Raw genomic sequence first — 23187 nt, 5'->3', positions numbered from 1 at the left:
AGGCACGGGGCCCGTGGGGAAGCAGGGAATGAACCAGGGTGATCCACGGCCGGGAGCCAGCGGGAAGCCAGGGAGGGAGCGCGGCGGGGCAGCAATCAGCGTATCCTGCCTGGGGAGTAGCACAGACGGTGATTTCAGGTTGAGGAGCTACTTAATTTTCACGTTCTTAATTTCTCGGTACCTTCATAATTTTCTGTTTGCCTTTTTGGAGTAAATAACTAGTAATTCCATGCGAGTGCATACAGATGAGGGCTGGGGAAGCACACGCCGTCGCGTAAATCTTTCGCTTTCCCGTCTCACCCGTGGCCCTTACAGGACTGTGAATTCAAGAGGTAAGTGTGTTCTAGGGCTTGTTGGAAAGGTCGTATGAGTCATGGACTCATGCAACTGGCTGAGGAATGTTTGAGGGAGATGAGGAGACAGTGGAGAGGAAGTGGACAGGGGGATTGACTGGTGGGAATGGTTCAGGAGCGGGTTGCGGGTATCAGGGATGTTCGGGATGAACTGGTGCTTGGGCAGGGGTTAAACACGGTGTCCCCGGGGCACGGACACTCCTGTGTCAGTGTGGGCAGGGGCTGTGCCCTCCTGGGTCTGCTTTGTGGGTGTGTGGCCCCCAGCCCCTCGCACCAGATGCCACCCGGTGCCCGGTACCGGTGCAGCAGTTCCAGCGCTGTGCGGACTGGGGGGGGAGGGAAGGAGGGAGCCGAGTTGCCCCTTGCCAGGGGTCTGCGGCAAGTGGGTGTCTGCCGGGACTGTCTGCGGTACTGGCACCCTGGGGTGGGCATTCCCACCCAGTCCCGGTCCCGGTCCCTTGTTACAGTCCCGGTACGGTCCCAGAACCCCGGGGAGGGGTCCCCGGGGCAGTCCCTGTCACTGTCCCCGCTCAGTCCCGGCACCCAGCGGTAGGGTTCCCCGGGGCCGGCCCGGGTATCCTGGGGTAGGGTCTCTCTCCCGATGCGCCGGGGCAGTCCCGATCTCAGCATCCCGGAGTGGGGTTCCCGGAGCAGTCCCAGTCCCCGCCCAGTTCCGGCACCCCGGGGTGGGTGCCCGGTCCCGGTCCCCTCGTCCCCCTCCCCGTCCCGGTCCCCGGGCGCCGTCCCCGCCGCCGGCCGGTCGGTGCGGGCGGGGGGCGGTGTCCCGGCGGCGCAGCCCCCCGCGGGTCCCGCCCCCGCCGCCCCCCGCCGCTGCCTTGGCCGGGCGGCGCGGGGGAGGCGCCGGGAGAGGCGGCGGGAGCGCTCGGCGGAGCCGCTCCGCCGGGCTCGGTGCTGCGCTCCGCGGGCTCCGCTCGGGCCATGCCTGCCGGGCTCCCCGGGGCCGGGCCGCCCCGCTCCGCGCCGCCGCGGGGCCCCGGCGCTCCGCCGGCCGCGGGGGCATGAGGCGGCGGGCGGCGGGCGGCGGCGCCGGCCCTTCCCCTGCGAGCCGCCGCCGGAGGATGAAGCAGCATGAGGATGTGTGACAGAGGCGTCCAGATGCTCGTCACCACGGTGGGAGCCTTCGCAGCCTTCAGCCTGATGACCATCGCCGTGGGCACTGACTACTGGCTCTACTCGCGCGGCGTGTGTAGGACTAAGTCCACGAGCGACAACGACACGAGCCGCAAGAACGAGGAGGTGATGACCCACTCGGGGCTTTGGAGGACGTGCTGCCTGGAAGGTACCGACCCCCTCGGCCCCAAAACTTCGGGGGAGGGGGTGCATCGCGGGGCCCCCCACCCCAGAGCCGAATCCCCGGCGAGCGGAGCATCCCCCGGCCACGCGAGCATCCCCCTGCCCAGCGGCCCCGCCGCCCCCCGCTGCCGCCCTCCGCTCCCTTTCCCGGGCACTTGCAGTCGCTCCGCGGTGGAAGCTCGCGGGGGGCTCCTCCACGCGGGTGGCGGGGCCGGGGGGAGCGGGGCTGCGGGGTCGCCCCCGTGCCGGGCATTGGCACTGGCGGCGGCAGCCGCGCTGTGTCTGCCCGGGGATGCTCTCGGGGAGCTTCGGGCTGAGGGGCCACAGGTCCCTCTCCCGACCGGGGCTGTGGGAGTGGGAGCGAGCAAAGCCCCGCTGCTGCTGTCTTTCTCCAAGGCTGCACGGGCACCGCGTCCCTGTCACCGGAAAACACACCGCACCAGGCGGTGTCATCGCTGAGCCCCAGCACCAGAACCAGCCCTTCCCCTCCGAGCGGCAGAGTGGGGCAAGCTGGGCTGCTGCTACCCCGCTGCATCTCGTCCCTCCGTCCCACGGCTGGGCTGCCCCACGGCCAGGCTGCCCCACCACAGCTGCCTCAAGGCTGGGCTGCCCCACCACGGCTACCCCACGGACATTCTCTTGCCTGCCCAGCCTCACTGCTTTGCCCCATTGCCTCCCTCCCACAGCAGTGCTCGGCTGGCAAGGCCATGGCAGCTGCTGCCCTCCTGCAGCACAGGCCACACTTTGGGGCAGTTTTGCCCCAAAGCTGCTGGTTGAGGTGTTTCTGAGCACCCACGGGCTGTGCTCAAAGATGAGCTTGAACAGAGCCAGGTGCTGGTACCTGCGCAGCAAAAAAATGGCTGATGGCATCACTCTGGGCCCTAACTTTTAAAATTAGTGGCAGCAGTGGGTGTGCTGTGTGCTTGAGGAGACCCGCCCCACTGTCCTGTGGGGCTCCAGGGGCATCAGGCTCCCCCAGCCCAGGAGTGACCCCTTCAATGGTGGGGGCAGACGAGCCACAGCGCCAAACTGCTCCTCCACATTGGAAAGTTCTCGGTGAGTCATGGCCATGGATGCAGAAATACCCAGTCTCTTCCTGGTGCTTGGTCCTAAACCCGGTGAAGTCAGTTGGAGCTTTCTTATTGATTCAAGGAGGGTTTGGATCATGCTCTAATTCTGTAATAAATAATTTGAGATAATCTGTCTCCCCTCTTGGGCTGAGGGAGCCAAGGAGGCAGAAGCCAGGACTGTGAAAGATGGAATTGCTGGAGGCATGAGTAATTTCCAAAATTCTTGGGTTTGCTAGCTGTATTTTTTTTTTCCAGCCAATGTTTTATGTTTTCCTCAGTGTGATCAATCACTGCTTTGGAAGGAGCCAGAGAGGCCCCACTCCCCTGGGCACAGCTCACTCAGAAAGGGCTTGGCAGCGCCATGGCAGAGCTTGGAGCTGGATCACAGCCCGCCACCCTGAGCCCAGGTGTGGGGCTGAGAGCATCAGGGCATGGGCTCACCATGGGCTCAGTGCTCCCAGCTCCACATCCTACCCCGTGTTGGTGCTCTGGCAGCTGCTGTGGTGGCAGCGGGAGCAGGAGCCCTGCGGTGCCATCCCTGCTGTGCCATCCCTGCGGTGCCATCCCTGCAGTGCCATCCCTGCGGTGCCATCCCTGCGGCACAGCCGAGGCCTCGCACTGGACACGGGCTCTGTCAGCCCCTGTGTGTGGGTGTGGGTGGCAGTAGGGCTGCGGGGGGCTGCAGCACACAGTCGGTGGCAGGGCAGGGAGGGTCCCAGCCTGCGCTCTGGGGGAACACAGGGGGCTGGGATGGTGCTTGGGGGGACGTGAAGGGGCTGCTCGTCACCCTCCTGGACTGTGCGGGAGGAGCGTGCTGGTGCCTCGCAGGCTGTTAACCGGTGCAATGCTGGAAAGGGAAAACTTGCCCAGCTGAGCTGCGCAGAGCTCACGTGCTGGCACAGGGGAAGGACTGCCCAGCAGCAGGGCCTGAGAACCCCCAGCTGGGGATGGTCACTGCAGCCAGGGAAGCGCTGGGGGCTGAGCCCTGTACCTGATACATGCAGCAGGTCCTGTGTGATCCCTGCTGCAGGGCCTCGCTGCCTCCTGTTTTCTGTGCACTCACTGTACCAGGCTTGAAAAAGGGACAGAGGCTTCATCCCCCTGTGCCAGGACCGAGCTCGATCTATTGGAGGGGCCGGTTCTTCTGCGGTGCAGAAGATGCTCTTAGCACTGAGCAGAGCTCTGTGCCCGTTGGGAACCGCCTCAGCCTTGAACTTTCTCCCGCTAACAGGGGTTTAGTGTGTGTAGGGAGGGAGGAATCAAGTGCAGAGCCCAGTGGCTCTCCCGGCTGGGCGCGGGGCAGATCCCGAAGCTGCCCGACGTGAGTGCCGGCTCTGTGCATCCGTGTCAGCCCCGGCGCAGCGCCTGCGTGGGAGCTGCACCACGTGAGCATCACAAGCCCATCGGCGAGAGCAGATAAATCTTGAATGAAGCCGCTGCAGACCCATGGAGAGACACCCACACTGGGAAACACAAATTAGCGGTTGACTCAATATGTGGAGCCCAGGCAGGTGTTCCGAGACTGCTGGGCTGGGATAGACTGGTTGGATTCGCAGCGTTTGGATCCTAATTATTGCTTTTACAATATGCAAACGCTTAGCAGGTGTCCCCTCGTGTGTCCCACTCAGGCGTGACCAGCGCTGGTCGGTGCCTGTCCCCGTTGCTGTTTCAGCGTCACTTGTTTTCCTCTGTTCCTGCTTTGTCAGAAAGGAGGGACAGACATGGCACTTTGAGGAGAGAGCTGAAGTTGAGAAATAGCTGCTTAGGCTGGTGGTGTTTTTTAAGAAAGTAAAAGAACTTTGGTTTTCATCAAACTTAATTAAATTCAGCATCATTAAATGCAGCATCATTAAATGCAGGGAGGCTCCGAGTCCTCCCTGCTGCGTGGTGTAGATTGGGACTGGCTCCATGGCATCATGCGGAGCTGAAACAGGCAAAAGGAGCAGGAGGATTTGGCCAAGGCTTCTCAAAATACCATATTTTAAGGCGAGTGTTACTTTTTCTTTCCTCCCTCATTTCCCTCATCAGAATAAAGTGCTCTGTCATTTCTGGAGGAGGCCAAGCGTTGCTCTGCCTGCCTCCCTCACGGAGGATGCTCAGCATCCCGCATCCTTCTGGGGTGGGATGCAGGCTGGTTTGCAGGAGACACAGACATCTTATGTCCTGGAGCTGTTCCTCAGCCAAACTGTCCCCCTTGGACCCATCCTGGCCCCTCCAGTGTCCCCCGCAGCAGCTCCAGCGCGGCCTTTGCCAACTGGCAGTTCCTCCCTGCCAAGCCTGGAGAGCCTTGCTTGGGGCTGGTCTTTTTGGAGGGATCCTGTCTAGATTGAAACATAATACTGTGGGTGTCATCAGCTGACCCCACAGTCCTCAGGAGCCTGCCCAGTTATTTCTACACCTGCCCTGCAGCTCCTGTGCGGCTCAGGGTGTATGGTGGGTGGAGGGTCTGTCAAACTTCCTTTGAGCATAAGAAATGATCTCTGATACCCAGCTGTCCTGTAGCCATGCAGCTGTTTGTCATTAATCCTGCCTGCTGTGACTCTGGCTGCTCACCTGCAGGTCACCTGAGCCCCCTTGGCTGCAGCCCCTCACAGGGAGTTCCCACCCCAGGGCCCAGCCCATCCCACCCCCAAAATGGAACCTGCTCTCCTAGTTCTTCACTGTTAATCCTTGGAGTTGGCTGTATACAGATGGCTGTTGCTGAATGGTCCCGTGGTACTGAGCTGCCCAAATTTCATTAATATCCCCATCAGTCTTTTCTCCGCCATTTCCCTCTTTCACCTGCAATTATTTCATGTTTTCTTCAATACTGTCAACAAAGATGTTGTCATAGTTCAACACTATTCTGGTAACAGGTGATGCTGTGCAGGAACATCCCTCGGATGACAGGGTTTGTCTCTGTGAGCTCCCAGTCCCATTAATAAAGTGCTGTTGATTCTGTGTAATACAGGTCTTCAAGTTTTTCAGGAGAGCTAAATCAAATACCCTGTGGAACTCTAAATGTATTATGTCACCGACTTCCTTTATCAACTTAATTTGTAACCATATCAAGAAAAATTTATGAACTTTGATTAATCTATTTTCCACAAGGCTGTTTGACATTTTCCTCATCCACGGTTCCCACCTCTGCTAACCCACGGGCAGTGCCAGGGACACAGCTCCTGCCACTGCCCATCCCATCACTCCTGGCATTAAACCAACTTCTCTCGTCTTCTAGAAATTCAACAGAATTGCAAGGCTTATTAAAATCCATTTTAGATCTTCAGAAACCTTCTCAGCCCATTCTCTGAATGCTCCTGGGAGGAAGTTCTTTAGTCCTCCCGGTTCCATGTTTACACATCGCAGTCGCTGTTCAGCGTCCCCCCAGCTCCTGCTGGAATACAGGAGCCTATTTGTCTCCAAGTACAGAACAGAAGTATCTAATGAATAAATAATAATGTGTCACTTCTGCTCCATGACTGACCGTTGCCCTGTCGTGATCTGGTGGTGTTTTACACCGTCAGGAGACCTCCTTCAAACACAATGAAAGGATTCCTCCTTGTTTTGCCTTGACCTTTTGGTTACAGGTTTATTTTATCTGACTCCATCAGCTTCTCCCACCGACCACGTGAGTGTCCTGCTACTTCCCGTGTCTAAATCCCTGATTTTTAATTTTTTTATTCAGTTTTCCATTCAGCAGGCCTAGCAGAGGTGTGAGGTGCAGGGAGGCACCTACCTTTGCTCCTGAATTTTCCCCTGTTGGTTTTGTCTGGCTGGTTTTGGCTCTGCTGAGCAGAGGCATTAAGTTGGGCTGGAAGTGGCTGCCCTGGCCAGCCACCAGCTCTTCCCCCGCCTCCAGCTCTTCAGCCCTCTGAGTGAGGCCAAGCAGAGAATTTCCCCAAGGTGACAGCAAGATTGTTTCTGTTAGAAAGTTATTATCTTTAATTTTTAAAAGCGCCAAGCAAATGTCCCTGAGATTGCAATCACCCATGATGGAGCACTTTTTCTCGCTACTCATTACAGGCAGGTATTTAAGGAGCTGCTCATCCTGTTCCTCTGTCTGGTCGGTGTCTGTGATAGATTCTCATCAACACCCCAACGTGCCATCGAGCCCTTCTCCACAGTGCTCGGTCCAGCTCGGTGCCAGTGCTGGTGATGGTGTGGCTGTGGCTGCCAGGCTGCCCTCCATGGCCACACTGACCACCCTGCCCCAGCCCACTGACCCACCACCCCCGGCATGGCCCCCTGCCCCAGTGCCACCGGCCATGGCTCTGCCCAGGGGTGCCTGCTGGCTCCAGCACCATGGCAAGGAGAGCCCAGGGATGGCAGCTGTGCCAGCAGGAATGCACGGATGGGGACCATCAGCGTGGGCTGGAGGTGACAGAGGGGGAGACAGGGCTGGTCTGTACAGCCAGGCAGGTTCGGGGAGGTGGTGGAGAGGGGTTATTCCTCTTTGTTACCTGAGAGCTGGGAGGCGTCGAGTTAACCTGTGTGATGGGAGCAGAGGGTGTGATGTGACGGAGGCACCTAAGGTGAGGTGATGGATGAAGGTGGAGAGGGACCAGTTACCTGTTTGAGACCGCCTGGTGGAATCACCAGGCTGCAGGTTTGACACCCAGCGAGCCTTTCTGCCAGGACAGCACAGAGCAGGGACAGCCCCCGTGCCTGGCACTGTGCTCATGTGGGACTGGACACGTGCCTGGGCACGGGGCTCTGCGAGGGGTCGGGTATGAATGGCATCCAGCACAGCCTCAGACTTGGGGAATCCCTGAGCCTCGCCTTGGTGGAGGATGTGCTGGATAAACGTGAATTACTGTCCTCTAATGGAGATGGAAATGAGGCTGGCTGGACCCTCGGGCTGCTCCAGACCCACGTCCTTGTGGCACGTGGCCAAATGCCACGAGCCATAAAAATCCTTCTGGACGCCGAGGGTCCCGTGCCACTGCCAGCTGGCACCGTGGCTGCAGGCAGCCGTTCCTCCGGCTCCACGGCTGGTTGGAGAGTGTCCGGGGTGGAGCTGTGCTTCAGCTCGCTGCCACCAGCTCTGCTTTGAGCACAGGGTGCAAAATTCACCCTCCTGGGAGGCTGTGGTGTTTTCTGGGCAAAAATCACGACTTCTGGGGTGGGTTAGAGAGCTGGTTCCCTCACTGCCTGCGAGCAGCACGTGATGAGTAAAATGTATGCTGTGAACAGCTCAGAAAGAGGCATTTTACTGCTGCATAGGCGTGGTGCAGAGCCTGTCATCTCCAGAGCTGTTCCCGTGTAATAGAGGTGGAAGGCTGAATTTGAATGAGGCTCAAGTGGGTTTTTTCCCATGCAAGGTCACCAGCTCCACGCCGGCTGTAAATAATTAGGGCTGGCTAATGAAGGCTGCGAGCCCTGGTGCTGGGACTGGTGGCTGGGGATAGCTGTGGTTTGGGGAGGATGCCCACAGATGGATGCTGGATCCTCTGGTCCTCAGGGAGGGGGGGACTGGCCGGGAGGTGCCAGTGCTGGAGCAGCCAGGGAGCAGGGAGAGATGCCCAGTTCTGCTGCCGAAAGCTACCTGGACTTTGGTAAATCCCTTCTCTCAGCATGAATTTTGCCCTTTGTGAGACCAGGTGGATTCATTAGTGTTCATCTCACATGGATCTGGAAAAGTCTGCCAGCACTGTGACCATGGGTCCACAGGGTGAAGACCCTCCTGTGCCCACTGGCACAGCCCCCCTGGGCCATGCTGTGCTGTGGCACAGTGACTCAGGGTGAAGGGCCAGGGGTGGAGACCTGTGATGCTCAGCCTTTTGGGATGAGGTGAGGTGAGGGAGGTGAGGCAGCTGAGGCATTAAGCTTCCTCAGTGCTTCTTGTGTCTCCATGGTTCCTGTTCACATGGGTTTCACCATGGATTTTTAATGAACACAGTGTGCACTTCATGAATAGACATTAACCTCCTTTTTTGGGAAAATCAAAAATGCTCTTAAAATTACATAAATGCACTAACCCATAAGTATGGGGGAGGGAGGGCTGGCTCACCTGCTGCCCTGCCCAATGGGTCCCACCTGTGTGGGGGTTCATCCCTGCCTCACCTGCTGATGAGTGTCACTGGCTGACTCACAGCATTGGCAGGATGCAGCTGCCAGGTATCCACTGTCATTAACAGGGCACTGACAGGAGCTGGGGGTGGGTTAGTCCAAGGTGCCCACCCATGTACAGAGTCCCTGTGAAGTGCCCTTGGGGAGGTGAGGAGGGAGCAGCGCTGTGACCTCAGTGAAGGCTTTCTCCACACCTCTGTGATGTTGGAGGAGGTGGGGAGGCTCCTGCCCACTGCCCCACTCCCTGTCAGGAAGGGTGGGCTCCTGCCTGCTGCTCCACTCCCCACTGGGAAAGGAGGGCTCCTGCCCACTACCCCACTCCTGTGAGGAAGGGCTGCTGCTGGGCTACAACATCTACAACCCACTTCAGTCTTTCAAATGACCCTCGGAATCAGATTCCTGGAGCTGGTGGCTACATTTTGGGTTAGTGCTTGGTGTGGAGGGGGGGTTTTCATGTCCCTCCTGAGGGTTCTTGGGTGGGTTTGCTTTGGCTGACTCTTCAGGCTCAGCTCCAGAGGTTTGGGTAGCTTTCCTTGGAGTGAGGACCCAGGAGCTCTGCGCAGTCCCACGCAGGCTGTGAGGAGCCGCGGCTCTCGCTCGGGGAGTGCGGCAGTGGCAGCTCGAGATAAAGGCTCTGATTAAGAAGACACCTGCTGTGATAAAGAATGACAGTGCCGGGGTGACAACGGGTGCCTTCTCCCCCTGCGTGTGTGTGCTGACAGCTCTGCGGCGCGGGGAGGAGCCGAGGAGGAGCAGGGGCTGCGTCCCGTTCCCAGACCTGTTACACAACCCTGCTGTGAAACACCCCTCGTGTCCCAGCCGCTGGGTCAGCCCGGGACACCGGGGATGCTGTGGAATGTTCTGATTCTACACTGGTGTGACCTTCCAGCCATCTACCTGCAGCAGGTATTTAACAGTGTCTTCAGGAGGAAAAGTCCAGGCCAGAATATCCTGCATGCTTGGAGCTGTCCTGTGTCCTTTGGTCCCTTCTAACCCCAAACATTCTGGGGTTCTGTGATTCTATGATCACTTGCCCAGAGGAGAAGGAGTGGAGGGTCTTCTCACATCAGGTTTTTGGTCCCTTTTGAGACGTGTCAGGACCGCTGGGCTTCACTCATCCCCTGCCCCTTGCAGGAATCCCTCATTCACTGGTGAGGGACTGTGCTGGAACATAGTGGGGTTTTTCACATTCCTAGTGGGCAGAGGCAGGAGGAGGGATCGTGGCTGCTGGATGGGTTATAGCACATGACGATTTTCTCAGATATCGCCTTTCTCTTATCTCTGGACACCACAATCTACAGACAAACCTCGTGCTGGTGGGCAGCAGAGGAGGGCTGAGCCATTCCCACATCAGGTCTTTGGCAATGGTAGTGTTTTATTGTGCAGAACCATAAGGAAATGCCAGGGCAGGTGTGGGAGTGGAGCAGCTCTTCGTGCCATCCTGCCACGCTCCACAGGGCTCTGGGTATTTGCTCTTTGCCAAGTACTTCGTATTGAAGGAGGAGAATTGGGCCTGGACAGGAGCCCCAGGGTGGGCACAGAGAGAGAGGAGGGACATGTGACCTCCCAGCCTTTCTGGGAGCTGCTGGGTGCCCTCAGGGGTGTTGGCATTGGTGATGTGCCCCATGGGACTCAGGCACTGGAGAACAGTGGCAGAAGGTGGCATTTGAGGGTGACATTTTGGTTTGTGCCTCTCAAACCCTCGCATTTCCAATTTCACTGGTGATTTGGTAATTGTCCCCTAATAATACCTTTACTCTCAGTTCGTGCCTGGAATCACAAGGGGAGGGGAGAGCACCCCCAGAGAGGTTACCAACAAGCAGTGAGCCATTTGAAGTATTCCTGATTTAAAGTTGTTGAAATCAGCATTGTGTTGTGCTGCTGGCACCAGTGAGCTGCTCATGTCCTGCAGAACTTCCCCTGGTCCCAGGGATGGCACTTCTGTCCCCCTGGTGGGGCTCGGCTCCCTCCCAACACAGAGCAAGAACTCCTAGGCCAGGCTGGGGATGCTCAGCTGGAGGTTAAACAACAACTTAGGGTTATTTTTGCAGCTGTCAGAGTACGTGATGGATCAGCATCACCGATTGCATCACACAACGTCACCGCACGAACATTGCGAGGGGCTGCGGGAGTCATCGGCCACTTTCCCCGGGAGCCTCCTGCCCTACCCCGGCCCGGGCCGCTGCCTGGCTGGGAAAGGTCGCTGTCACTTGGCGAGGCAGACTGTGACCTCCCGGCGGCTGTTCCTGCCGCAGCCCGGCTGTGTGTCCCGGCCACCTGAGCAGTCATTCCTGCCGGGATGCAGGGCATCCTTGCCAAATCCTCCATTTGCCTGAGCAGCCCCGCAGCCCTTATCGCGGCGCAGCAGCTGTGCCGCCCGGCGGAGCGGGCTGGGAGCGGGACCCCGGCGTGCAGCCGAGGGGGGCCCCTCCAGATGGGGACGTGCTGCTCCCCCCTGCCCGCCCGGGCTACTGCCGGGGGCTGGGAGCCTCTCGCAGCCCCGAGGCTCCTTCTCCCCGTGCCGGGAGAATCTCTTGTCGCTCCTCAGCACGCTCCAGCCGAGGATGAAAGTGTTCTCTGTACATCAGTCTTTGGCCTTCTCGCCAGCGTGAGAAGCTGGAGAAGGATCAGAGCGATCGCGCCTTGCATAGGAAGCAGGAAAGCTGCAGCGGGGTGTGAGACCTCTCGGCTGGGGAGGAGCCGGAACCGCGGCTTCTGCTTCTCTCACCCGGCGTCAAAGTGTGGTCCTGTGAGGGCACCGCAGAGAAGTCGGGGGAGGTGGTATGCATGTTTTAAATAATTACAGATAATAATATTAAATAGGATCTTCTCTGCATATTGCCCCAACCTGCCCCAAGTCCCACCGCTGCCATCCCTGCCCTCAGCCCGCAGCAGCTCCTGGGCAGGGCCCACCCACTCTCCCCCGCGGGGCCGATCCCCCCGATCCCCCCGATCCCCCCGACGGAGCCGCGCTGCCTCCCCCAGACGGGTCCGTCTGGCTGTGCTGGGAATCGCGGCTCGCTCGCGGCTGAGGTGACAGACAGACAGACAGACAGACAGACAGACGTGCCGGCGCCCCCGCACCTGAGCCATCCTGCCCCGGCACGGCCCGTCTGGGTCACCCCGGGCTGGGGCACCGCCGCCACGGAACGGCCCCTCTGCCACTGCAGCGTGCCGGGGACGGCTGCGGTGACATCGGCCCTGGGGGAGCTGCTCTCCACCGCCGCGGCCCAGCACTGGGGCCGTGCCTGTGACACTGCCCGTGCCGCTCACCGGAGGGGCTCGGCGGCAGCCCCGTGCCTTAGGCTGGGGCTGGGCAGGGTACACAGGCTCAGCCAGCCTTTAGAAATTACTCGCCATGTCACTTTGAACAGATCTCCCCTCCAGGATGAGAAGTCTTCCAGAAAATAGGAGAAGCAGAACATCCCATGAGCTCCCAAGTTGGTTCCTGGGTGTGAGCTCAGCCCCGCTGGTGGCACAGGCTCGGCAGCGCTGCCTGGGCTGCGACAGCGCCGTCACCTCCCGCGCAGAGCCTGGAACAGGCTGTGAAATCCCCGGCTCTGCACAGCTCCAGCTGAGCACCAAAATGAGCAGATGCTTGTGATCTCTCCAGTGCTCCACTACCCATCTGTAAACTGGGGATAACAGAATCATAGACCCATGGAATGGTTTGTGTTGGAAGGGACCTTAAAGATCATTCAGAGTCACCCTTCTGCCATGGGCAGGGCCACCTTGCACTAGCCCAGGTTTCTCCAAGCCCCGTCCAACCTGGCCTTGGACACTTCCAGGGATGGGGCAGCCACAGCTTCTCTGTGCCAGGACCTCACCACCCTCACAGGGAAGAATTTCTTCCCAATATCTCATCTAACCCTGTTCTGTCAGTGTGAAGCCATTCCCTTTGTCCTATCATTCCATGCCCTTGTCCAAAGTCCCTCTCCAGCTCTCCTCAGGGCTGTTGTTCTCCATCCATTCCCCATCCAGCTCATGGTCCACACTGCCGGTGCATCATCCAGAGTGGGGCAGGTGGGTGCTGTCAGCACTAACCAGGTGGAGCTGCTGGGCTGCAGCTGGGACAGAGCTATTAAAGGGCTGCTGCAGGCACAGGTCTCCCTGCAGGAACATGCTTTGTGGGCAGAGCCATGCTGAGGGCAAAGCCACATCCTGGGCACAAGCTGGAGATGAAAATAGGGGAGTGAATCTGCAGAGACAGCCCCAGGTAAGTTCTGGGGGGCTGGTGCTGGTGGAACCAGGGTAGGCAGCCTGGCATGGTCTCACTGTCCTCGCAGCTGGTGGCAGAGCAGCACCTTGCTGAGCAGCAGCAGGATGGGCTGTCTCTGTGATTGAATGCAAAAGAGGCAGAAGATAGAAAGCATTGTATGAGTGGTGAAGCTCTGTGTGCCATCATCTCAAGGGCTTTCCTATGTTCCTTCTCTCCCCCTTAGAGCTCTGTTTGGCTCCTGGAAGGGCAGAGGCATGGGGAACTGGAATTGTTTTGCTCCTGGAATGGCAGGGCTACCATGGAACTGGGATTGTTTCACAGACCAGAGTTCTTCCAGCAGAGTACTTTGTGCTTTGAGCCAGGTTTGGGAAGCTGGGGAGGTTAATGTGAGCAGCTCAGGGACTGTGAAGCAGTTTGCCTGGGTCTGACCCACATTGGAGTGGAACTGGTTTGTAGCTGGGAGGGGGGTCCTGCTCCCTGCCCTGAGGGTGGCTGGATGTGGAGCCTGCGGTGCTGGGGCTGCAGCGTGGGCAGGAACAGCAGAGCTGGAGACAGAGGAGTCCTACGGGCTGCCTGTGGGCAGGGGAGTGTTTCAGATCTCCAGGGCAGCTGGTTGTCATGTGTTGGGGTCTCTTGGTGCTATAAAATCCCAAAGTGATGGGTAATGGACAAGATGTACCATCCCCTGTCCCTGCCCTAGGCAGGGAGCCTGCTGCTAGTCTGGTACTGTCCAGGTGTTCCCAAGGGCAGAGCTCTCCCAAAGGCACAGGGCGGGGCGAGTGCTGTGCCATGGGAACGGCTCTGGATTTCTGGGCAGATCAGGAAGGCAGCTTTTATTTCTTAGAGGGAGAAGGTGAGGTTGGCGTCGCTCACTTGTTCACCAGCAAAGTTCTCTCCTGATGCTCTGTCTGGAAGGAGAGTCCCTTCTTGTTCTCCAAAAAAAGCCAAGAGTGAAACTATGGTGCTACTCCCGAATGTCGCTTTCCCCATCTGGGCCGTTGGAGCCGCTCCCCGGGGCTCGCTTCCCTCCCGCAGATGGTGAGGAGGCGGCTCAGCCTCCCGGCAGGCAGAGCTAAATCCGGCGGTGCTGGATGTGCCGGGACCCGCGGCAGCGCCGGGCCGGACCCGCACCCCCGGCCCGGGGCGAGCCCGGCATCGGCGGGGAGGGGAGCAGGGACCTGCGGCTGCAGGATGCCAGCACCCACCTCCTGCACCAGCAAACCAGCAGCACGATGCCCACTGCATTCCCTGGAATAAATAGGCTGTGATGGATCGAGGCCCTTTTAGCGCATCAGCCGAAAACTTCAAATATTTATACCAGGAAGATGTGACAGAAGTATAGATATATTTAAAAAAAGGCAGGTACTGGAGTGGCAGTCACGTATTTGAAGTTCAAATGCTTACCTTCAAATCGATACTATAAAAGAGGGAGAATGTAATAAATTTAATATCAGTTTTTCAGGGAAAACAACCTGCCGAGCCTCCTCCCAGGCTAAATGTGCTTTAAAGATTGACTGTGCAGCTGTAATAACTATTGATGAACTGTAAACATGAAAAGATTCCCCTGCTCCCGGCCTGTCAGGAGCATTAGGGTGGAAATGCTCTCTGCTCCGCTCTGGAATGACTCACTGAGGCCTCGGCAAATGTGTTTATTTGTAAAGATCCTTATTTCAGAAATAGTGACCTTTTTAATGCCTCGTGCAGTGAGCTTGGAAATTCAAAATTGCCTTTTGGCAACTGGCTCGTCTCGCTGCAGCTCTGACAGTGCTTTCCATGACGATTTACATATTTTTAGTCCTGATATTCCGCACAGTGGGGCTCCTTTGGAGAATGATTTGCTTTTAGCAGCCCTCAAACTGCAGTGCTGGGCTGAGGCCAGGCTGTGCTGAGGGCACTACCTGCTGGGCTTCTCCGGCACTTCCCGAACCTCTCCCTCTGAGCCCCCCTGAGTTTAGTAACACCTTCCTTCAAACATGGGCAGTAGTGTTGGTCACAAATTTGAGCAGCTGCTTCATCTTGAAACAGGGAATACTGAGGGTGGGGAGGCCCTGGCACAGGCTGCCCCGAGCTGTGGCTGCCCCACCCCTGGAAGTGTCCAAGGCCAGGTTGGACAGGGCTTAGAGCAACCATAACCAGCGATCTCGTCACTCTGTGTCCATGGCCTGTCCCCTTGTTTGAGTCCTCACTGGTGCCACCAGGTACCATCCCAAGCACCCAGAGCAGCGAGGGGGATGCAGTGGCACAGCTCGGGGCTGGAGCAGGGGCAGGGCGGGCAGTGGAGCGTCTCCATCCTCACCCTTCCCGGCGCGGCGTTTCCAGCAGCTGTTCATTGCTCAGCCGGCTCCTTCCCCGCGTCTCCCCGAGCTCCGGGATGTGCCTGTGCTGGATGTGAAATGCCGTGGCTGTGATCGGTTATTTACCGTTCCTGGGGCCTGTGACTAACGCTGCTGCCGTTGTTGGGGGACGGGCGCTGGCACTGCTCCTTTCTGCTGCTGCTGCTCAGCCCAGTGCGCCGGGGAAGGACGTTTGGATGGTTTTCTGCTGTTTGTTTGCGCCTTTATCAGTGCTCTACAATTCTGTGCTGCTGATTTATATTCAGAGTTATGAATATCTCCTTTCTTCTCTTTGTTGGGCCTGTTTTTATTTTTATAGCTGTTTACATATTAGCCAGGCAGTTTCTAAACCGATACAAACTCCCATCGTGGTGATGGAGTTTGGGGCAAAACACTCTTAAATCATTCTCCATTCACAGTCATGCTTTTATGCTTAAATCCATTCTCCTAACTGATTTGGCTTATAATTGTTTTCTGCTCTGTGAATTGACCTCTCAAAGCACCGGGAGTCTGTGCTGGTGCCTTGGACTTGCCTCTGTGTGCCCATAAGAAGTGTAATCAAGCCGTGATTGCTTGGACTTGAGCTGCAACTAGTTTTTAATTCTGTGATCCATTCCCCTTCAGCTGTCAACACAGAGTCGAAAATAGCACTCCCCTGTGCTGGATGCCACGCTTCACAGCTATGAAATTGTCATTTATAGGTTTTTTAGAAATTCAGAGGACATTTTAATACTGGTGAAGTGAAACCTCCAGCTCCCCATCATAACGCAGCTTCTCTCCTCCTTAGTATAAATAGGTGCTTAAGCAGCCTGGGGATGATCCGGCCTCTGGCACAGCTCGGGGTGCGAGCAGACAGCGGAGCACCCACTCCTACAGACTCTCTTGGTCTGAATTACTGGCAGCTTGTTTAACCAGAGGATCTCAGGTTTTACACTCTTGACTCTTGTTTTTCCCTCTGGTCCCATCTGGGCAGTTTTTATCATCAGTTTTCAGTGTTCTGGCCATGAAACACCATGTGGGTCATACTCACTCCTACAAATGAGTGAGTCTGGATCCTTCTGTTAATTGTCCAGCTGGTGGCTGAGACGGTAGAATCATGGAATCACAGAATGGTTTGGATTGGAAGGGACCTTAAAGACCAGGCACTCACACCAGTAGTGGACTGTGAGCTTCTGCCAGCTCTAGCCAGTTCTCGGGAGTGGTGGGAAGGAGAGGATGGGGATGAGCCCAAGTCCCCTTTCCCAAACAGGCACAAGCTTCCATGGTGCAGGACGGACCCGCTTTCCCCAAGTCCTGTTAGCAAAAAGCTGTGTAGTCCAGGAATGTCCAGGGTTGAGCTGGCCATCCCTGTTACAGCCAAGGAGGAGGCTGGAAGGCAAACCCTTCCCAGAAGCTCATCAGTTAACCTGAGTGAATCTAAAATGTTCATTAAACAAGGAAGAGGGGGATCCTGCTCTGGCTGCACGGACAGAGGTCCTGGTGCCTCAGGCACTGGGATGCTCAGCTGGGGCCAGGGCTCCTGCTCTACCATCAGCATCTCCAAGCAGGCAAACAAACAAAAGATCATTATTTTTTTTAATTGCTAAAATTGTATTAATTTAAACAGATAAACTCAATCAGTGAAGCTCATTAATTTCTAGCACATGGCTTATTTACGCTGATTCTGGCTGCTCCAGTGCTCATTGCACTCTCATAGGAATGTCAATTACTTTTTAAAATAAAAATCAATGTTTATTCACTGTTAAAGATAAAACATGAAATGATTTCCTTAGACATGCTGATGAGTGCTCTCCTCCCCAGCACAATGCGAGGGCTCCCGGCATCAGCAGCTGCTGCCCATTGCCATCGCTGTGCCACAGCGGGGACAGCAGGGAAGGGGCCACCCTGGACCCCCACACTCACCTCAGCCCCCTGCACCTTCCTACCCGATCCCGGCATCTCCCAGGAGCGCGGTGTGTCCCTGCCATGAGCTCCAGAAATGTAGAAGGATGGAAAGAGGAAGGTGGTAAGATGGAGGGAAGAAGGAAGCCCCGGGGAGCACGAGGGGAGCCCCTGGAAGCAGCTCCAGAGCGTTACCTGACTACTTTTCTAATGAGAAAACCCAGCTAAACCCTCGGAGCAGAGGGCTGGAAATTACCCATCAGCTGCAAACTTTTTTCTCCTCCTCTATTATTCAGAATTGTTTTGCTTTTCTGAACTGCCTTGTGTAGGTTGCACCAACCCCACAGATTCCAGAATGGGAGATGATGAGTCACTGTCAAAATGTAGATTTTTTTTTTTATTTTATTTTTTTTTCCCTTTTAGCACCACTGAGGGAGTGAAGTCCCTGTGCCACGCGCCGATCGCTGGCACCTCGCGGGCTGGAGCTGGCGGGAGCTCCCAGCCCTCCCTGGCGCGAGTGCCAGGCTGTGCCCGCGGTGTCCCCCGTGGGGATGCCCGTCAGGGGCATTTGCTGCTCCCCACACCCTGCTGAGCTGTCGGGAGGCACAGGGGGCTCGGTTCTTCCCCCCGTGTGTGTTCAGGCGTGTGCTCGCGCTGGCCTTGGCGTCCGACCGGCACAGCGGAGCCACCTCTGCCGCCTCCTCGCTCTTGCGCTCCTTTCATCTGACTTGGGTTTTTTCCACTGTTATTTTTTTTTTTTTTTTACAAAAACAGGAAAAAAGTCCTTCAGAACAAGCATATCTGTGTAGGTGCCTCTGCTCAGCCACAAACCACCACCGCAGAGAGGGGGAGAGGGTGTGAAGTGGAGATGGAGCCAGATTACGCCGGTGCCGCGGTGGGAAGCTGGTGTGGGGCTGCCGGGGCGATGGGGATGTGCTGCAGGAGAACTCAGTCCTGAGGAGGAGGATTCCTCCCACTGCCAGGTGCCGGGGAGCCCAGCACCCATCCCGACATGGGGAGATCCTGGCTAGAGAGTAGTGCAGAGCTGGGGCTTTTGTTGAATGAACACACAGGTTTTGCCTTAATTCAGCCACTCTCCAGGATAGTTGAGGCCAGCAGATGCTTGTGTGAGGAGGCAGGTGACAGTAACAGTCTGAGGAGTCACAGATGATGGCCAGGACAGGTCCCTCACCTGGCTCCCCGAGTCTTCCCTGCCCTGGGGGTTAGCACCTCTTGTCTTTGGCTCCAGCAATTCCAGCTGTGTTGCTCTGAGCTGTAGGTCAGGGGTCTGTAGCCATCCCACCAGCCTTCCCTGATGCTTTTCTAAGCTGCTGTGTGTCTTTGAAATTGGGCTGTGTTGAAAATTCAGCAATGCGGGAGGCAAACAAGGTGCTGGGGGAGTTGCTGGGACCCCCACAGCCCTTCCCGGGGGACAGGAGCTGCTCGATGCCACCCACTGAGCCCTTCACAGTGGCCACTGGGTGCTGGCCATGGCTAACAAAGACTCAAAACCCCAGGGCTCTGCAATCTCACACCAGGGACCTTGTGCAAAGAGCCTCAGGATTCCTCACAGAGCCTGGAGCTGGGGAAGGGAAGGAACACAGATGAATTTCTTTCCATCTCTCCAAGCATCTGGGAGGTGGGTGGGAGGTAAAAAAAGATGAGCCCTGAAGTTTTAATTCCTTGGAGATATTTAGGTATCTTGCTCTTGTTACTCAGGGAGTGCAGACCCTGAGCATCTCTGGGATGTGCCACAGGCTCCTACCCCAGCACTTCCCAGCTCAGCTCCGACCTCTGGTTCTCCAAAATATGATTTTTCAGAGAACTTAGATCACAATGACTGCCATTGCCTCCAAATGGGTTTGGTGTAATGTAGTGTCTTTAGGAAGGCCATTACTGGAAACCACAACTTGGGAGATAACTCACTTGGATTTATTGGGAGGAGTAGAGAGCTGAGGGCTGGAATGTGACCTTGACTCCCCCTGGCTGAGCCAGAATTAGGGAAGTGAGGAATTTTGTTCTCATTTAAGAGCGGTCTTAGCTCATCTTCCCCAGCCTGAGTCTTCCTTTGCACACACTAGTAACACCCAGAATGGTCCCTGAAAAACTGTTCCACTGGATGAAAAGTAATGAGATTTTAACACCGTAACTGGAGCTCTTTAGTCTTCTGGCTCGCTGGGCTGGGATCGATATTCTTGGCCATATTTACACCATCGTACTTCCCTTGCAACCCCCTCCCTGTTCCCCCGGCCCTCTCTGGGGAAAAGGGCTCTGAGAGGAAAACGACCTGAGATCAAATCAATTAATTGCCTCTGCATGCGCCGATAACCGCGGGGCCGGGAGCTCAGTGCAGGCAGCCAAACACGAGTGAGCAGAGCAGGGGAACCACAAGGCCCTGCCCTGGGCTCTGGGGGGAGCGGGGGCTCCGGGGGGAGCCACCACTCACATTATCCAACGTGGAGCTCCCAGCTGGGGGGGATGAAAGGGATCGAAGGATTCTGCGGAGTATGGGATGCAAACAGCCCCGTGGGTGGGGCAGGAAGGGAAGGGATGCCTGTAGAAACCAGTGACTGCAAAGTGTGCTGGACGAGTCCATTGCTTCCAAATCGAATCTGGTGTCACCTAAAGACAGGGCTCACTGCAGGGAGCCTGGAGCTGCTGAGCAGGGACACGCTGCAGGTACCACACAGCCCACGGTCCCACTGCTGACACGTACAACGTGCCCTAGAAGATTTCCCAGCTGGAGAGGGCTTCCCTGCCGTGCCTGCAGGTTCTCAGGGCACCCCTGGATTAAAGTGAGACCATTGCATAGAGAATTTGACCTGCAGCTGGGTGAAGGTGGGGCAAAGCATGGGTGGATGTGCTCTGCTCCTGGCCATGGGTGTGTAGCTGCTGTGAAGGGTAAGGAGAGAGGTAGCACCCAACTGGTGGCAGAGGTGGGGTTGCTCACACTAATCCTGCCATGACCAGGTACCCCTGGCACCCCAAAAGGCAGGAGGGCCAGGGAGAGGCAGAGCAGGAGACCCCAACTGGGGCTTGGTAGTCTCAGCTCCTGATCGAGCTCCTCCAGCTGCTCCTCTCTCTGGAGCAGCTCAGTTGTCCGTGTGGAAGATGCTGCAGGGGAGTCAGAAGGTGCTCTGGCTTCATGGTGGAGGTTCTAATGTAGCCTGGGCAGGGTGTGCAGTGCCACAGCACACAGCAAGTGTTTGAAGAACACACTTGTCCCTGTGCCACCATGAGTGTCTTGGTGGTAGAGAGCACAGCTCATCCCCAGTGCTCCTCTTCCCACCCGCTCTGCCTGGCTCACCCAGGCACTTACTCTGGTGATGTTGCTGATCTGTTCGCTGACTTGTTCAGGCTCAAAGTGCCACCTCAAGGGCTGTGCCTCTCTCCCTGGACATGGCAGCAGCATTTCTCACTGCCAACGTGTCCATGTTGGCCACAGGAGAGCACTGAGGCAGTGGTGGGTTGTGCAACTGCAGATGCTCTTCTGGAAAAGAAAACAGGGATGTAAAATGAAAGAGCTGTGGAATGTGGCAAAGGATTACGTTGCAGGCTTTGGGGCTGGCACATCTCCAGCTGATTCAGAACATTGTTCTTATGTCTCCTTGCTGGTGCCTGTTGGCCAGGAACAGCCTGTCTGTGGGTCTGGGGGAGCCCAGCACGTGTCCTTGCATGAGCAAGCCGAGCTTGTCAACCTGCTGGATGCACTCGAGGGTTCTGGAGCAGAACCCAGCTGGAAGATGGGATGGGCAGGTGTAGTTCCTCTGTGCTGCCCGGTGCCGGGGCGGGCCAAGGGAGTCAGCAGGTCGGGATCCCTGCACAGCCCCGGGCTCGAGGCAGAGCCGGCTGCTGCCGTGCTGGGCTCCAACAGGGAAGTGTGGAGATCAGCCAAGCTGCCTAATTGGGATTCGTACTAATAGGGAGAGGAAATTAGGCAGATCCAGCACTGAGACAGCCGAGCAGGGAGCGAGTCCCGGCGGCAGCGCTGCCTGCACTGGTGCTCGCCCAGCACACGAACCAACCCCGGGGTGTGATTCACTCTCACAGCCTGGGGCTGCAGCACAGGCACGGCCAGGGCCTGGGAAAGGACTCGGGAGCAGGTTGGGATGTGCTGGAACCACCAGCCTGGTGTGCTCCCAGCTGAGAGAGGGGTCTGACTGCTGTCAGCATGGGGAGAGGTGTCTGGGGTGGGAGGCAGCAGCCCCCCGGACCAGCGTGAGCCACACTGGTGCCATGCCCAGGGCTGTGCCCACCACTGATCCACACCCGGGGCTGGTGAGGTGTGCCCAGGCGAGGCGTGAGCAGGGGCTGAGGCTGCAAGTGCCCAGAGCAAGTGGCTGAGCCATACCTGAGCCAGGACACATCCTGGTGAGACACCGTCCCAGTGAGACACCGTCCCAGTGAGACACCGTCCCAGTGAGACACCGTCCCAGTGAGTCCTGCTCTGGCCAGCACTGGAGCAGGGTATCCTCTGCCTGAGCTCACTGCTGTGGCCTTGGATCTGGCAGGGTCAGAGGCAGCCAGGAGCAATGATCCAGGAGCAGGTAATCTGGCATCACTGCTGCCTCGAGTTCTTGCTAAGGAAATGTGGACAGAGCAGGAGACTCCAGAAACTGAGGGCCTGGACAAAATCCACTTCTTTGCTGTCCATGATGTGGTATTGCTGTTGTAACCCAAGCCCAGCTATAAAGCTGGGAGAGGAATACCTGGAATTTCATCTGCCATCACTAGGGGATGGGGAGCTGATGGCTGAGGATGTGCCATGTAACCCAGCTGACCCTGAGCAGCTGCTTCATCCACCCCCAGAGCCATTTCCAGCCACAGCTCCCTGAGGCAGGACTCTATCCTCAGGGAGCATTTTGGAGGTCAGAGGGGGCTTTTTGGGATTTCAGCCTTGTTGTGGTATGTGTTTGGAGGCTGAAGTTGTGTGTCAGGTGGCTCAGCATTGTCATGGCAACGAGCATCAGTTGATGAACAGAGGGAATAAAGGAGCCAAAATAAATGTCAGAGCGTGAGATAGTTGCAGTGGAGCTGGGGCTGCCCCCCTGCCCACCCCCTCCCCCTGGGCGGTCGGGCACGTTTCCCTGCCTGTGCCCACTCAGAGCAGGGCTCAGTTGGTGCAGCCCCACTCTGGCAGTGCCTGATGGCTGGAGAGCAAAGGGACACGTGGGGGGTGACTGTGGGGTGAGTGGGGCAGAGCCTGCTGGCTCTGGATACCGGGAGAAGGTGGGTGGAAACCAAAAGCTGAGAGGAAGAGGAGGCTGGGGGCCGTGCTGTGCAGCTGGTGTGTCCTCGCTGTGCCCAGTGCATCCCCTTCTCCCAGAGTTCCCAAAGCAACGGGAGCAGGCGGTTCTCCCTCGGATGCCGTGTCTCCCTCTGGGTGACAGCTTGCCTCCTCCAGAGTTTCATCTCCAAGCTTTAATTGATGCCTGTCACGACGCTCAGCTCCCCTGAGCGCAGCCCGAGAGCGTGCAGGACACTGTGAGGGTGGGTTTCTCCTGCCTGGAGCCCTGTCCTCTGGGGACACGTTCCTCCTGGTCCCATGGGAGAGGGGACAGAGACAGCATGACCTGACCACGTTCTCCAGTGCCACTGTGATGAGGGGGCTCCCCTTTCTCTAGGGAGATGCTGCAGTTCCTCTCACCTCACCTTGCCCCTCCAGAGGAGTCCCAGGCTGTGCCTCAGTTTCCCCATTTAAAACACCCAGGCCTCTGGGCTGCTGCACATCCTGCAGAGCTCCAGCCAGTGCAGGGAGGTCTGAGTGTTTCCTGGCTTGTGTGTTCCCAGGAACCTTCCGAGGAGTGTGCAAGAAAATCGACCACTTCCCTGAGGATGCAGACTACGAGCAAGACACGGCCGAGTATCTCCTCCGTGAGTTCTGCTTCCCCACAGTGCACATTCCCTGGGCACCCCCTAACCCCCCCTGCAGGGCACCCCCATCCCAGTCCCCCAGCCTCACCCAGCAG

The 23187-nt window shown here is 57.3% G+C and overlaps 1 protein-coding gene across 2 annotated transcripts in view; it reads left to right on the top strand.

Annotated features, from left to right (window-relative positions):
• CACNG3 (calcium voltage-gated channel auxiliary subunit gamma 3) overlaps nt 1-23187 on the top strand; it is a 28205-nt gene continuing 5018 nt past the window's right edge. The window contains exons 1-3 of one of the 2 annotated variants that reach the window (XM_027736186.2): nt 1-332; nt 1460-1653; nt 23009-23092. In XM_027736186.2, coding sequence (XP_027591987.1) covers nt 1470-1653; nt 23009-23092 — 268 coding nt within the window. In that variant the 5' untranslated portion in view covers nt 1-332; nt 1460-1469. Of the gene's footprint in view, nt 333-1221; nt 1654-23008; nt 23093-23187 lie in introns of those variants that run through there. The other variant, XM_027736185.2, reaches the window with a different exon arrangement.

Source organism: Pipra filicauda, unplaced genomic scaffold (genome assembly GCF_003945595.2).
Source record: "Pipra filicauda isolate LSUMZ 115617 unplaced genomic scaffold, ASM394559v2 scaffold266_size1643727_pilon, whole genome shotgun sequence".
In the NCBI taxonomy this organism is placed as follows: domain Eukaryota; kingdom Metazoa; phylum Chordata; class Aves; order Passeriformes; family Pipridae; genus Pipra; species Pipra filicauda.
The sequence above is the reverse complement of the archived record's forward strand: the minus strand, read 5'-3'. Positions and strand labels throughout refer to the sequence as shown.